Below are 13,989 nucleotides of genomic sequence, written 5' to 3' on the forward strand. Positions count from 1 at the left end.
CCAAAGTTCGTACTATTTGGCTCGGGCATTTTCACAGAATACAAAGTTATTCTCACAGTGTCAACAGTCTTGATCGAGAATGGAAAACTAATAGAGTGCTATGCAAAAGCTGATCTGGTCAAATGACAATGTTTTGTTGATCTAAATTTGAACTTAAATTTGGCAATTTTTGCCAGTTTAGTCCATAATTTATAAGTACTTAATTTTAATATATTGTACAAAAAATAAAATATAAAATGTCAGCTTTTGCACCGGCTACATTTTATGTTTTTTCCTTGGTATGTTCAATTCAGCAAACAGTAGTTGTGCATTAGAATGTGCAGAGGTGTTTTCTCTATAGAGGATGTGTACTATTTTTCAACAAAACTTTTGATTTGACCAACGGTTCCCAAACCTTTGCATATGACTGTACCCATCAATGAATTTTTAAAAATATTCACCAAGCCCTGACTGCTTTTTCAGAGGTTTGTAACATGAAGGCTTTAAAAAATCACACTGACCCCAATATTCTAGAGTTGTGTCCAGTCAGTCATTACAGCAAATTGTGCTGTGACTCAAGCCATTTATGTAGATCATTTTAAAATAATATAGGCCTGTCTAATAGTTAAGTTGGCTTGACAAAGTTTTATTACTGTAAGCTTTTTAATTTTTGGTACTTTATTTACGGGTTGCAAGTTTTTGAGCCAGAGCCATGACACTGCAGGATCATGGGGCCTATATGGGAATGAGGCTCTTGTGCTTTTGGGACTGTATGCTTGTACCGTGTAGACTTGTCCAAACTTCCCCCCCCTCCCCCACAATCACTCACAAAAGAAAACAGTACTCGGGTGGTACCCTCAAGGGTACATCTTCAGTGCCATAATTCATTGCAAATACATTTTCTAAGTTGTATTCACTCTGCACACCCAGTTCCATCTCCAGCTGTTTTAATGTTTTTTTTTAACATTAGGCTATTAAAAGGTACAAATATGTACTTTACCTTGGGAGGAAAAACTTACTAAAGGTACATAAACGGACCTTATAACTGTTGTTGACCTTTTCTCTGACAGTGTAGACAATACAAATCATAAGAGTCACAAATGACCCTTCTTATACTGCCCTTTAAAGACACTACTTACAGACTCAAATACACACTAGCCCACATGTACACAAACATATTAGCAACCACCTGGGATAACTTAACAACTGCTTTGTCAAGCCAACCTACTTCCCCCTTCTAGTTTGATAACGTTCTTAATATATTGCAAAGGATAAAGTACTATGTCACATTATAATTGTAATATATTTTATCCATGCTCTGTAGTCCTCAGACACTGCTACACTGCTTGCATGACACAGTCACATTTAGCCAAGCTGTCTTATAAGGAGCATGGAAAACATTCATATTGTACAATTTATTGGTCTGTGGTTATTTACAGCTGCCACCAATCAAAGCTGTTAACATAGTAAACAAGGGCCAGTGATGGGGTTTTAAACCTTTAATGATTAAGACAAGATAGTTTACAATGCACCTGTCAAAATGACCAAAAAAAAAAAACACAGCAGCATCAATGCTTATTACATTACTTAACAGCAACTACTAGACTAATAACGTCTGCAGGCTGGTAACATGTCTAAATGGCATAGGAGTATGAAAAAAACTACAGGTCTGAAAACAGAATACATCAAACATCTTAACATGAGTTATCAGATAAGAAAAGAATCAGTGCAAAACATTTTAACACAAGAATTAAAAAGTCAAAAACTCAACTAACCTGTGCAAGTTGCAAAAGGGTTAGCACTGTGGCATTTTACAGTCCTAACTGAGTAGATCCGTTAGCATGCACAAAACCAGCAACACAAGCAGCAACACTGATGGGGAAAGTAGTCTGTTAATATCCATCCACTGATCATGTTACTGAAACAGCATGGGTTCACCATTAACATGAGCTCTATGGTCACATAAATCATATCCTAAATGTCATGTTATGATGGAGATCATTAGGCAGGAAAAAGCACAGAAAAAATCTAAACCTCTACTTCAATGATGTTCATGCTAAAGCAGCAATACTGAATTTTTTATGCCCATTCTACAGGAAATTACTCAAGATTTACGAACTAAAATCATGTGCATTGTTTCTGTCTTCGCAACAAAACCTATGGCGACCATTGACAATATGGACAAGCTTACTCACTCATAGTAACTTCACACTTTTTTTTCCAAGAATACATTTGTTGCCTCCCTCCTGATCTTTCTTTGGGATGTTCACGTACATAATAATCCCACCAAATTGAGCTAATTGTTCTGACCTTCTTTTATAACATACACCACAAATAAATATCACTACATAACATGCAGTAGTTAAAACAAATGGGAGGGCTAACCACAGAAGGAATGCACTGACTTCAGGTATTTACAATGACATCACTTGCCCACCCTATACAGGTGGATATTCACAATAACGATGGGCAAGGTTCACGCAGAGCTTTCCTCTAGACGGCTCGTCAGTCGAAGTCACGGTTGGTGAGGACCAATGGAGCCACCAGGGTCCACACGTAGAGAGAGATACAGATCCAGCTGGATGAAATCTTCACCCACACAGATGGCCACTTGCTAGTCATCACCTCGTAGTTGGAGTCAGGGCTGAAAATATCAAAGCACAAACTGAATTTAAACATAAGCCCACAGTAAACTCAGTAGATCTCAGTGTATATTGCAAATGTATATTGCTAGTAAAGCTGCAACAATTGACCAAAGTTGGTTAGTTATCAGTGATGTGAGGTGGTTTGTTTAAAAACAAAAACACTCTGTAATGCTGTATAATGTTCATATGATACCAACTGTCATTTTGACAGACTGCAATACACTACAAGTAGTGCAGGAGGCTCCTATTGAGTGCGTTTACATGCACTCAATAAGACGATCATAATCGGATTTCTGCAGTTCAAATGCTCATGTAAACAGCATACTCTGATTTCTTAGATCGGAGTAAGGTCTAGAAATCTGATGAAGAGAGCTGGATTTCAGCTCAGTAATCAGATTTCTCAACGCATAAATACTCTTACTCAGATTTCTTTCAGATTTCTCAGTCTGCACATGTGCGAAAACAGGCCGCGGTACCGAAAATAAGCGAGCACCATTGCCGCGAGACGGCAGGAAACGTGCTTGACGAAATGAAGGATTTAAATATTATTCATCAAGATGATGTGTGTTCATATTTTGAGGTAAAGTGGCGCAATGTTTAAGCTGCAGCATGAAGTTTGAGTTTTTACATTAGGTTTACATCCCGTGTCTTCTGTGAGTTTATAGGCTATCTGCAAAGCCGAAATCTGATTACTGCCTGACTCATTTAGACCTAGAGTTTCCCCATTATCTGATTACTCAGGTGCATGTAAATATGTTGATCGGATTACTGACAAAATCTGATTTTCTGCGGTTATTGGATTATTAAGTGCATAAAAACGCACTAGATGTTTCGTTGCTCCATAATAGATTTTTTTTGCTGCACGGATGTAAAAATTGTATGATGACTTATTTGATAAGTTGATTAATCAAAAACGGTCGATAGATTAATCAATTATAGAAATTAGACATGCACTGAAATTTTGGCCACTGAAATTGTTTGGCCTAAAATGGTCAAAAAAGGCACTTCTTTTTTTGAGCAAAAAGAAAAAATTAAGTAGGCCTACAACAAATCTACTTTACAAATAACTTCAATGGTAATGAAAATGAGAAATAGCGATTAACAAAACTCTGTTTCCTTAGCTCTACTTACTTCTATTTACTTCAAATTGCAACAACAAAAACAGGGAAGTAATTATACTGACAATGTAACTGAATTGTCACCACACATACCTGTACCAGTTGGTCAAAGTCATCATGATGTAAAGAGAGGCCAGGAACAGCATGAAGTGGAAGAAAGAGTAGCTGTATGTGACACCATCCTTCTCATTGTCAACGGCACGGTTTGCACCGTCTCCCTCATCAAAATTCTCTGGAGCAGGACCGTCCTCGATCAGAGCAGACTCATCACTGGTCAGGGTGAGCTTGTTCACTTGGGTGTTGTTGGAGTTGCGGATGCTGAAAGAGCATGAAAACTGATAAACAAAACGGCCTTACAAATAGGAGAGTAAATATGTATTGATGCATTATGACACAGTGATCTGAAGCTGACCATTCAACTGTATTGATCATGAAATGTTAGAAGTGAAATGTTGTAACACTGGTAAGCACACTTTTTGTTTTAAGAAAACTCATTTATGCTTTATATACTTTTATAATTTATGTTTTACATACTCTGGCATGCTGAATTTAAATATGCTGATGTTTGGGGGAATTTTGAGAAACTACAAAGCAGAAAACTGCTGTGAAATATTAAGTGACATATGGACATCATACAGAGCTATGAGGTATAAAAATGCATTTTCTTCTACAGTCTCATCTGGATTTCTTTACTGAGAATCTCTGCTGTTAGTGACAACAAGTGGTTTCACAAAGATATTTTCAACATGGAAATGCAGTACAGAGCAGAGAGCTCTATTATGTGTACTAACTGCTGTTGGATCATCAAACGAGACATTTCAGAACAAAAACAGAGCAGGGAAATGCAGCTTTTAAGTAATGCAATTACGTCCTGTATTTTAACTTACATGTATGTTTATTAAAAACATTATATCATTTGTCACTGGCTGATAGGAAAATTCCTCTGTGATAAGAAAAATATAAAAATATTAGAAGTCAGTGCAAAATATACTATTAGAATCACCATCTTTAGTTCATTTGACCAATACGGGCAATTAAAGCAGAGCTCATTGAGATCGATCAGTCACCTGTTTAATTTTAAGGGAAAAATTGGAAAAACATGAAAAAATGAATTATGACTGATTTTGGTACATAAAACCACACAAACATTACATGTGGACTGCAGGGACAAAAATAAAATACAAGAAAAATGAAGGATACGAGCCCTTTAAAATAATTTTTAATTGTACCAAAATACTCAAAATTGAGAAATGCAAGATTTTACGATGCATTGTACTTCATGTTGTTGGTGTTGATTTGTTGTGAGGTCAGAGATTTATATCCTTGTTAGTCATGACAAGACAGACACAGAAAAACAGAGTCTTACCTAGAGTACAAAACACACAACAGGAACAGGATCAGTCCCACAATGCCCTGGGCATCCCACCACTGGACCACATGGTCCTTGCTAGCTGGGGCGGTGCTGTTCAGGCCAATAATGCCCAGCAGACTTGGGTTGCATTTACGGTCTGAAAAAAGCCAGTCATTTATTCAGTGTGCATATTGAGGTGGTAAGAAAGTGTTTTATCTGCAAAATGATTACTTTATAGAAGAGAAATAAAAAGATCTTAATGTCTGTAAATTGAACTTAACAATTCAATGTTTTTCTTAAAATGTATGTCATTAAATTTTTCATGCAAAGTAAAAGGCAGCTAGTACTGTCAAATGTTACACTGGGAAATATCTCAGGGTTCTTACCAGGCTCATTGGTCATGGCAGACCAGGTCAGATACATGGTGTAGAGGGTAACAATAGAGGACTGCAGGAGACCAGACCTGGGCTGAGACTCCTGAATTAAGGGAGGAAAAAAAAAGATTTGAAAATGTGATAAATACAGTTGTCTGCAAACGGTTGGGAGCCCCTGGTCAAATAAGACATTTCATTGATTTCCTAAGTGGAAATAAGTTAACACATCCTCTACAGAGGACAAAACTCTGCATAATTTCATGTACAATTAATGTTTATTTGCTGAATTAAACATTTTGGAACAAAAGCTAAAACAGAAATTTGGCCAGTGCAAAAGTTAGGACACATTTTATATTTTTTCAATATGTTAACCAATAAATAGGAATTGTGCAGTAACATTTGCAGAAAATCACCATATTTAAGTTTGTTCTCTGTACAGGACCTGTTACAAATCAACAAAACATGTCATTTGACTGGAGGTGTTCAAACTTCTGCTTATGACTATATACATGTTGTATATAAGCAGTTGCAGTAAAGACATGTCCTCCATGGCTAAACAGCAGCAATAATACTACACCTTTCTTGTGTGTATTTTTTAACATTACTGCACAAAGCAAACAACTGGATAACTAAATACAAAATCTGCTGAACACAAACAGACTCCATGACGTTTTTCATCAGAGGTTATTACCTGAATTTTGGGCAAGATGGACATAATGGAGGCGCCCACACACAGCAGCATGTTGACACTGATGAAGGCTTTGTTCTCTGTGCAGCCATCGGGGTGGGTATAGTAGACATAGAACATAACCAGGGAGACCAAAGACAGGGTGTAGTTCACAGTCGTGGCAGAGAGAAGCGCTGTGGAGCACAGGAAGTAGAACAAAGAGGCCTTTTAACTGGCGCTGTTAACCACTAGACCGAGTTTACTTTCGCTGTTAAAGCTCACGTCAACTCTGCGTGACACCTTCAAAATTATTCACGACTTGTTACATCTCTTATATTCTTACAGTTTAACTTCTGCATAACAACAAGCAGAAACAGAATTTTCCATTGCTTCTCAGAACTCCAGAAGTACATTTGGAAACAGCCCCCTATTGAGTGCTCACAGTCAATTCTTCCTTGTGCCCACCTGCATACCAGCAGCGAGAATTCCCCTCCTCCATCTTTTCCACCCATGACTCATTCCAGGAGTGAGCAAAGTCAATCAGAAGCACCAGCTGAATCAGAATGAAACAGAAAGCGCCAGCCATCCCAATGTAGAACCACACTAGAGGATAAGCACAAGAGAAGACAAGGTTACTTTCCTGATACATCTGGAACTGAAAGATAAGCTTATGTACAAAACAATACTGGTGTTAGCCTCTTAATACAGACATTACATTAAACATATCTATGAACATGGTTCATGACCAACAATTGTTACCAGTTGTGAAAGGGCCTTCAGGAATGAAGAATGCTCCGACTGTAATTGCAGTGGCAGCAGCAAACTTGAAGAACCAAAACCTGCAGGGAAAGGAAAATATTAACACCATATAGAACATCTCTACAAATATTTCAGTCATATGCAAAAGTTTATATACCCCTGGTCTAAGTGGAAAAAAGTTAACACATCCTCAATAGGGGAAAAAAAATAAATATGACATTTTTCTGAAGATTTCAGTCCACAGTTTCTATTTGTTTAATGTATTAGACAAAAAAAAAAATTACATAACCTTTGTACATGCCATGTTTTATTTTTTCCAATATGTTGAATTCAGCTAATAAACAGTAATTGTGTATCAAAACATGCAGAAGTGTGTTCTCTGCAGAGGATGTGTTATTTTTTACTTAGACAATCAACATGACGTCGTTTGACCGGGGACAGCCAAACTTTTGCACACAGCTGCATATATTTGCAATATTTACTAGAAAAAATAGTGATCCATATTTTACAACATAATATATTTTCAAGCTACATAACAATATATATTAACGAACATCTCTTTTTGACTTAAACTTTAATTAATTACACTGCATTATTATACACAATAATTACATGTGACGCTGTGTAATCAAAATTTTTAAAACTTTGTATTACCAATTATTTTAAATAACACATTTATTACATAATATTTACAATTTCTTTTCACTCTATAACCAGTAATTTCAAACCTAGCTCAAGTGCTAATTTACCCGTTATGCACAGTAGCTCGTGGATCCTGGCTGCTCTTGACCTTGATCATGAGGAGAGAGAAAAGGAGGAAGAACATGGCCATGCCAAAGCAGACGCGGTACACAGCCTTGTAGCCTACCAGCACATCACAGTTCACGTGACCCTCCACACCTGGGATAGAGGAACCCATTCCTCCTTCGCAAAAGCCTGGAATCTGCAGCAAAACAAAACAACAACGATGGCTGGAAAGTTCTGGTTCATGTCCTCAACAATGATGATGCACAGAACATCTCAAACATGGCTTGATTAAAGCAGATGATAAAGGATTTAAGCTGTTTCAAAGAACAACAAGCACGTATGCAATGCCAATGATTCATAACATGAGGATAAAATATAAAAACACAGCTGCATACCTTCTTCAGCTGGCCTTCCATGCCAGGCATGAGCATAATGCAGGCAATGCCAACTCCCAGAAGCATGAAGAAGGCATAAATCAGCCGGGTGACGGTAGAGTTGTTTCCACTGGGGCAACATCTGCACAGCAGGCAGGGAGCACTGCCACAAAGGCAGGGAATCTATAGAGGGGGAAAGTTCAAGTTTTTATTTTAGAGCCAGTGGGTTAATGAACCGACTGTACAGTTGAACAGTAAACAAATACCTCTGCCTACCCAGCTGCCTCTCTCGCCACAGAACTTAATCTGACCAATACAGATAATGTAGCCCCTAAAACACTTTTTTATTCCGTTATTTATCTTAAGTTTATTATTCAGTAGTGTGTCAGGCTCCACACAACAGTTAAAGGACCCATTTCATAAAAAAATGTTCCTCAGAGTTTGCTGTAGTATGTAAACATTTTTTTAGGATAAACACTTAATCCACAGTTTGTACAGTCCATGTGTGGAAACTAAGCCTCAAATACAGCCTGTTTTAAGTTCACTGTTTTTTGTGAGGTCACAAAAATGAACATTTCCGTACATCTGCCTTTCATCATTCATCTTACAGCAATTTAGATCCGTCTATTCACACTGAAGTTATAAGAAGGGTTTCAGGCTAGAGGTGGGTGATATGGCTAAAATACTGTGATAATTTAAGAAATTTTTACGATGCACAGTATGTCTCAATATTTATTTTTTTTGACATCTGACCAGTTGCAAGTGAGAAAAAAGAACTAGTAGCACTATAATATAAAAAAATACTATCAGAAACTGTGAATACAATGATTTTTGTTCAGTATTTGGCATATTGTGTTGCACTAAATCTAGTTAAGTGGGACTAATTTTGCTCTCTTTACAATAAAACATGCAGCTGGTGTAATACAGGTGCTGATGAAATGCACGATATGTTCAAAAAAGCATACTGTACTGTGACATTTTATCACAATAACGATATGCGTTGTCATACTGCCCAGCCCTATTTTAGGCTGTACTGCACTGTATCACTGAATGAGGCACATTACAGGGCAGCTAATCAGAACAAAGCTCATTCACAGAGATCAGTCTTAAAGGGTAAATAACAAAAACAGCCTGTTTAAGGGATAAAGAAAGGCTGGAAAATGTGTACAAGGCATAATTCATTTTCACATGACCAATCATTATAAGAAAAATGTGAGATTTGGGCCCTTTAAATAAGCCAATACAGACCATTTAACACCTTAAAACTCTATTCTCATAATTCATCTTTTTATTATACGGCTTGTTATACCACAACTACTATAAAACTAATACTAACTAAACCATAAAGCTATAAAGCTAATATGCAGCCTGAACCCTACACATGGTCCCTAGTTTTATGGACTAAAAAATTCTAAATAAACCTGAACAAACCACTAAACAAATCATGATTCATGTATGAACTACAGAATCCAACTACAACTACTGTAGTTCATGTATGTACTACAGTATCAGATTTTTGCTGCGACTGCTTACTTCAGCCAAAATGATTTAGAGTGTGTATCTTTAAGCATCCTCAGATACAGGAACACTCAGTGACAAACACAGGATGTCTTGAAGGATAACCTAAATCTTCCAGGATTTATATAACCAACACATGTTGCCTCTCAGCTGGGCGCTTAGTTTAATTTAGACTTCAAATCCCTGCCGAAATAAGTGACAGTGGGTACATTCGGGATGTATGTTATTTACGTGATAAATCACAACACCACAAAGTCACAACTACAATTAAAATCTCACTGACATTATTATGATGTATTAAAGCAGATCTTGTATTAAAGAATCTTTCTGTAACCAAAACAATTGGAGATAGTAGAGCTGTGTAATGTAGTGTTCATTAGTTTCATTCATACTTTACATTAATACACTTTACAAAAATACTTTTAAGAAACTAAGAACAGAATTACTTTTATTCTATGTTTCACAGACTGTATTGCACCAAATGCAATACAACAGTACTAATTACATGCATTCAGTACTCTTTAAATACTCACTCTAAGTTCAGAAAAGCATACTGTGATGTAATGCATCACAATAATGGTACACACTGTCACACTACTCAGCCCAGTGTTTGTTTTAGCAACACTGCATGCTGATATCGACCCGATAACGATACCAGGTATAGGGTCAGTGCCATCTCTACTGTCAAATGGGCAAAATGGAAAACCATCAACAAATCATAAAATAAATTACGTAATTAGTATGGTACTGCTTTTCCCTTTGATTTCTTTAAATGTTGAAGTCTTGTAGCTAAATTTGCAGACAGCCTTTTACAGACAGAGTCAATGTTGTTCCACTCAGCATCGATGGTTTCAAATAGTTGAAAAGTACTGCAAAGCTAGTTTGTGTTTAATGTGAGACCAAATATTTTCTATAGGGTTTAAATCCTTATTTGCCTGGGAGTGTACAAATTAATCTAAACGAAAAAACTGCAGGGCAGTCTTTAAAGGGGAATTTCACCAATTTTTCAAAATTTCCGAATAATTCATTCCTTGAAATGCAAAAAGAGTAATCCAGAGTGGTTTGATGTGAAATGGTTTACTGTAGAGAATCCAGTGGTGGTGAGAGGAACCAGGGGTCACGATGTCTACAACACAAGTAATGTTATAGTTATTTTATTTACTATCTGGAACCACCAGTGAACCTACACTTTTAGAGGTGGACGCCTGGTTCCTGTCACCACCACTGTAAACAATTCTGACTCGGCAAATTTCTCCCGAACAGAGCATTTCACATCTGAATGACTTCATTTACATGTCAACCATTTAATTATGTACATTTTGGGTAAGACTGGCGCAGTTGCCCTTCGATATATCTGCACCTTCTGGTGCGGCCCAGAGGAGGACGGGTTTCGTTTCTGAGTTTTGTAGCTAACATATCAAGTAAACCTGGACTAAATAACCCTATATAGGTTAGCTAGGTTAACCTACTGCACTTCGGCGCAACATTAAAACGGAAGGATATTTTTGTCCATATCGTGTAGGCCTTGCTGTCTGTCCTGTTTACACTCGACACTTGATCTTATTTTGCTTTTCGTTATGGCGCAACAGCCTGAGGCTTAAGTTAGCCTCATATTCGCCATCATTTTGTTCGAATTTTCCATTCCACCTTAAATGGTGTAGCAGTTACACGGAGGCGCCGGTAGGTGCGAAGCGAAACTGCTGCGCCATTTAAGGTGGAACGGAAAATTCGAGCCAGAAGCGAAAGTCAGCTTCGTAGCTACGAGTGGCGCATTCACAATAACAAACCCGGCTGGCTAGGTTAACCATGGCATCCTGAATCTGTATCAACCAAAGAATCGGAGAAAGTTCAGAGCAAAGTCCACAGTTTCTGAAAAGATCGGTGGACCGTTTGTGTTTGTAGCTAAACCTTCAAGAATTTTAATCCGAGCTCAGGGTTACTAGTTAGCTAACCTAGCTAAGGCCTGCGGAAACACCCCAGCAAGCTGAATTAGCCACAAAAGCCTCTATCAGGGGGGTAATTTGGATCCTTGTTCAATATAATGGGCAAATTACGATTGTATTTTTATACATATACTGCTAACTGTCACGTCGAGTATTAGGTTACTAATTTTATTTTATATACAAGTCGTGGAAATAACGTTAACGTTAGCATGACTTGTTAAAATTTGACGACTGTCTCTTTTGTCAGGCTAACATCGCTGTTTCGGTTAATTTATTCATCCTGGATCTTAATAAAACCATAAAAAATATTAAAAACTTACCCAACTGGCCATAGAACAAAGCCCGAGAACCGACCCCATGTTCGCACTAATGCGGGGTTGGATTGTATGAGGAAATGTCTGAAGATGGACGCAGTGTGTTTACTAAGCAGGGCGAACTGTCTGGCACTGATGTGGGTTACGCTCCATTCCAAGTGATCGTGCTTGCGTCTTACACCCTATTCCCTACTTTTACCCCCTACTTTTTTCTTTTCTTCTCTCTACTCCACTGTTCCCTACTCTTCAGTCTGTACTCGCCGTTCCCGACCTCTAGAGACAGTAAACCTTATATTCACAGCACATATTAGAAATTTAGCCTACGCTCTTAAAAAAATCTGGTTCTTTAAGGGATCTTCAGTAAAGGGAATGACTCTAGTTAGAACCATGAGTCATACACTTTCAAAAAGATGGTTCTTCAAGGGTTCTTCAGTAAAGGGAATGGTTTTATTTAGAACTATGTGTTATACACTCTCAAATAAGATGGTTCTTCAAGGGTTTCTTTAATAAAAACAATGGCTATATATAGAACCATGAACACTCAGAGAACCATTTGTATGCTTAAAGGGTTTTTTGCATGGTGAAATGGTTCTTCAGACTGATGGAGAATGGGTTGTATATAGTTCTTTGTATATGGTTGTAGTATGTATATAGTTATTTTTTGGAAATGGTTCTATATAGCACAAAATGGTGTTCTCCTATTGTTACAAGCTTGACACCATAACAATAGCAGAATGGTTTTTGGTGCTATATAGAACTATATATAAGAACTGAACCTGATCAATCAGATCTGATTATAACAGCAGAAGACTTTTATTTACAACCCCCATTTCCAAAAAAGTTGGGATGCTGTTTAAACTCTTAAATAGCCAGGGTCCACTGCCAGGCAGTTTTATTACACACTTCTATAACCTAAGAATAGCTCAGGCAGTTTGCACTGTAGTCCCTGTAGTTACTGAATAATAAGACTTAGTATGTCATAAGCCTGGATTTTAAAGGCTCAAAATGTGTATAAAAACAGAATGTTCTGATGTGCAAATCATTGAAAACTTGTATTTAATTGAAAATAGTACAAAAACATTATATCAAATGTTGAAACTGAGAAATGTTATTGTTTTTTGAAAAACATATGCCTATTTTGAATTTGATGCCAGCAACACATCTAAAAAAAATTAGGAGCAAGTTTACCACTGTGCTGCATCGCCTCTGTGCTTTTAACCAATTGCTAGTTTTGCTGTAGTTTTGAAAGTGAAATTATACAGGATTTCAGCTGCTCAAGAGTTCAGGGTCTCCTTTGTCATATTTAGGTTTAGCACCCAGACTCTTTTACTATGGAGTAATTTACTGTTGTAATACATGCAGAATGTCATTGTCCTTGTCTTGCTGAAATAAGCAAGGTCTTCCCTGAAAAAGATGTCATCTGGATGGCAGCATATGTTGCTCCAAACATGTATATATCATTCAGCATTAATGGTGTCTTCACAGATGTGTAACTCACGCATGCTATGTGCACTAATGTACCCCCATACTATTAGAGATGCTGGCTTTTGAACTGTGCACTGATAACAAGCCAGATGTTCCCTCTCTAGCCCAGAGAATGTGGCGTCCTTGATTTCCAAAAAGAATTTCAAGTGTTGATTTTTCGGACCACAGGATACTTTCCACTTCGCCTCAGTTCATTTTAAATGAGCTCAGGCCCAGAGAAGGCGGCGGTGTTTCTGGATCCTGTTTATATATGGTTTCTTCTTTGCATTGTAGAGTTTTAACTTGCATTTGTGGATGCAGTGATGAACTGTGTTCACAGACAGTTTACAATTTTCAGAAGCGTTTCTGAGCCCATGCAGTGATTTCCACCACAGAATCGTGTCTGAAGATCACAGCCAGCTAATATTGGTTTTTGGCATTGTGCCTTGCATACAGAGATTTCTCCAGATCCTCTGAACCTTATAGTTATTTATTATGTACTGTAGATGATGAAATCCCCAAGTTCTTTGCTATTTTACGTTGTGAAACATTCTTCTTGAATTGTTGCACTATTTGCTCACACAGTTTTTCACAGAATGGTGAACCCCTCCCAATTTTACTTCTGAAAGAATCAATCTTTTTAATATGTTACCAACCTGCTGCCAAATAACTTAAATAGTTGTGAGATGTTCCACCAGGCATTTTTTTTAGCACTCCAGTCTTTTGTTGCACCTGT

At 37.4% G+C, this 13,989-nt stretch overlaps 1 protein-coding gene across 1 annotated transcript; it reads right to left on the bottom strand.

The window, feature by feature from the left end:
* Positions 1-1,463: 1,463 nt before the first annotated feature.
* serinc1 (serine incorporator 1) lies at positions 1,464-11,936 on the bottom strand. The gene is made up of 10 exons (XM_036582105.1): positions 11,796-11,936; positions 8,036-8,197; positions 7,643-7,836; positions 6,894-6,973; positions 6,600-6,737; positions 6,159-6,328; positions 5,480-5,570; positions 5,109-5,250; positions 3,836-4,060; positions 1,464-2,623 (listed from the first exon to the last, which is right to left on the bottom strand). The coding sequence occupies exons 1-10, from the start codon at positions 11,832-11,834 to the stop codon at positions 2,485-2,487; spliced, it is 1,380 nt and encodes a 459-aa protein (XP_036437998.1). The 5' UTR covers positions 11,835-11,936; the 3' UTR covers positions 1,464-2,484.
* Between the last annotated feature and the right edge of the window lie 2,053 nt (positions 11,937-13,989).

This window comes from Colossoma macropomum, unplaced genomic scaffold, assembly GCF_904425465.1.
Source record: "Colossoma macropomum unplaced genomic scaffold, Colossoma_macropomum, whole genome shotgun sequence".
Classification (NCBI taxonomy): domain Eukaryota; kingdom Metazoa; phylum Chordata; class Actinopteri; order Characiformes; family Serrasalmidae; genus Colossoma; species Colossoma macropomum.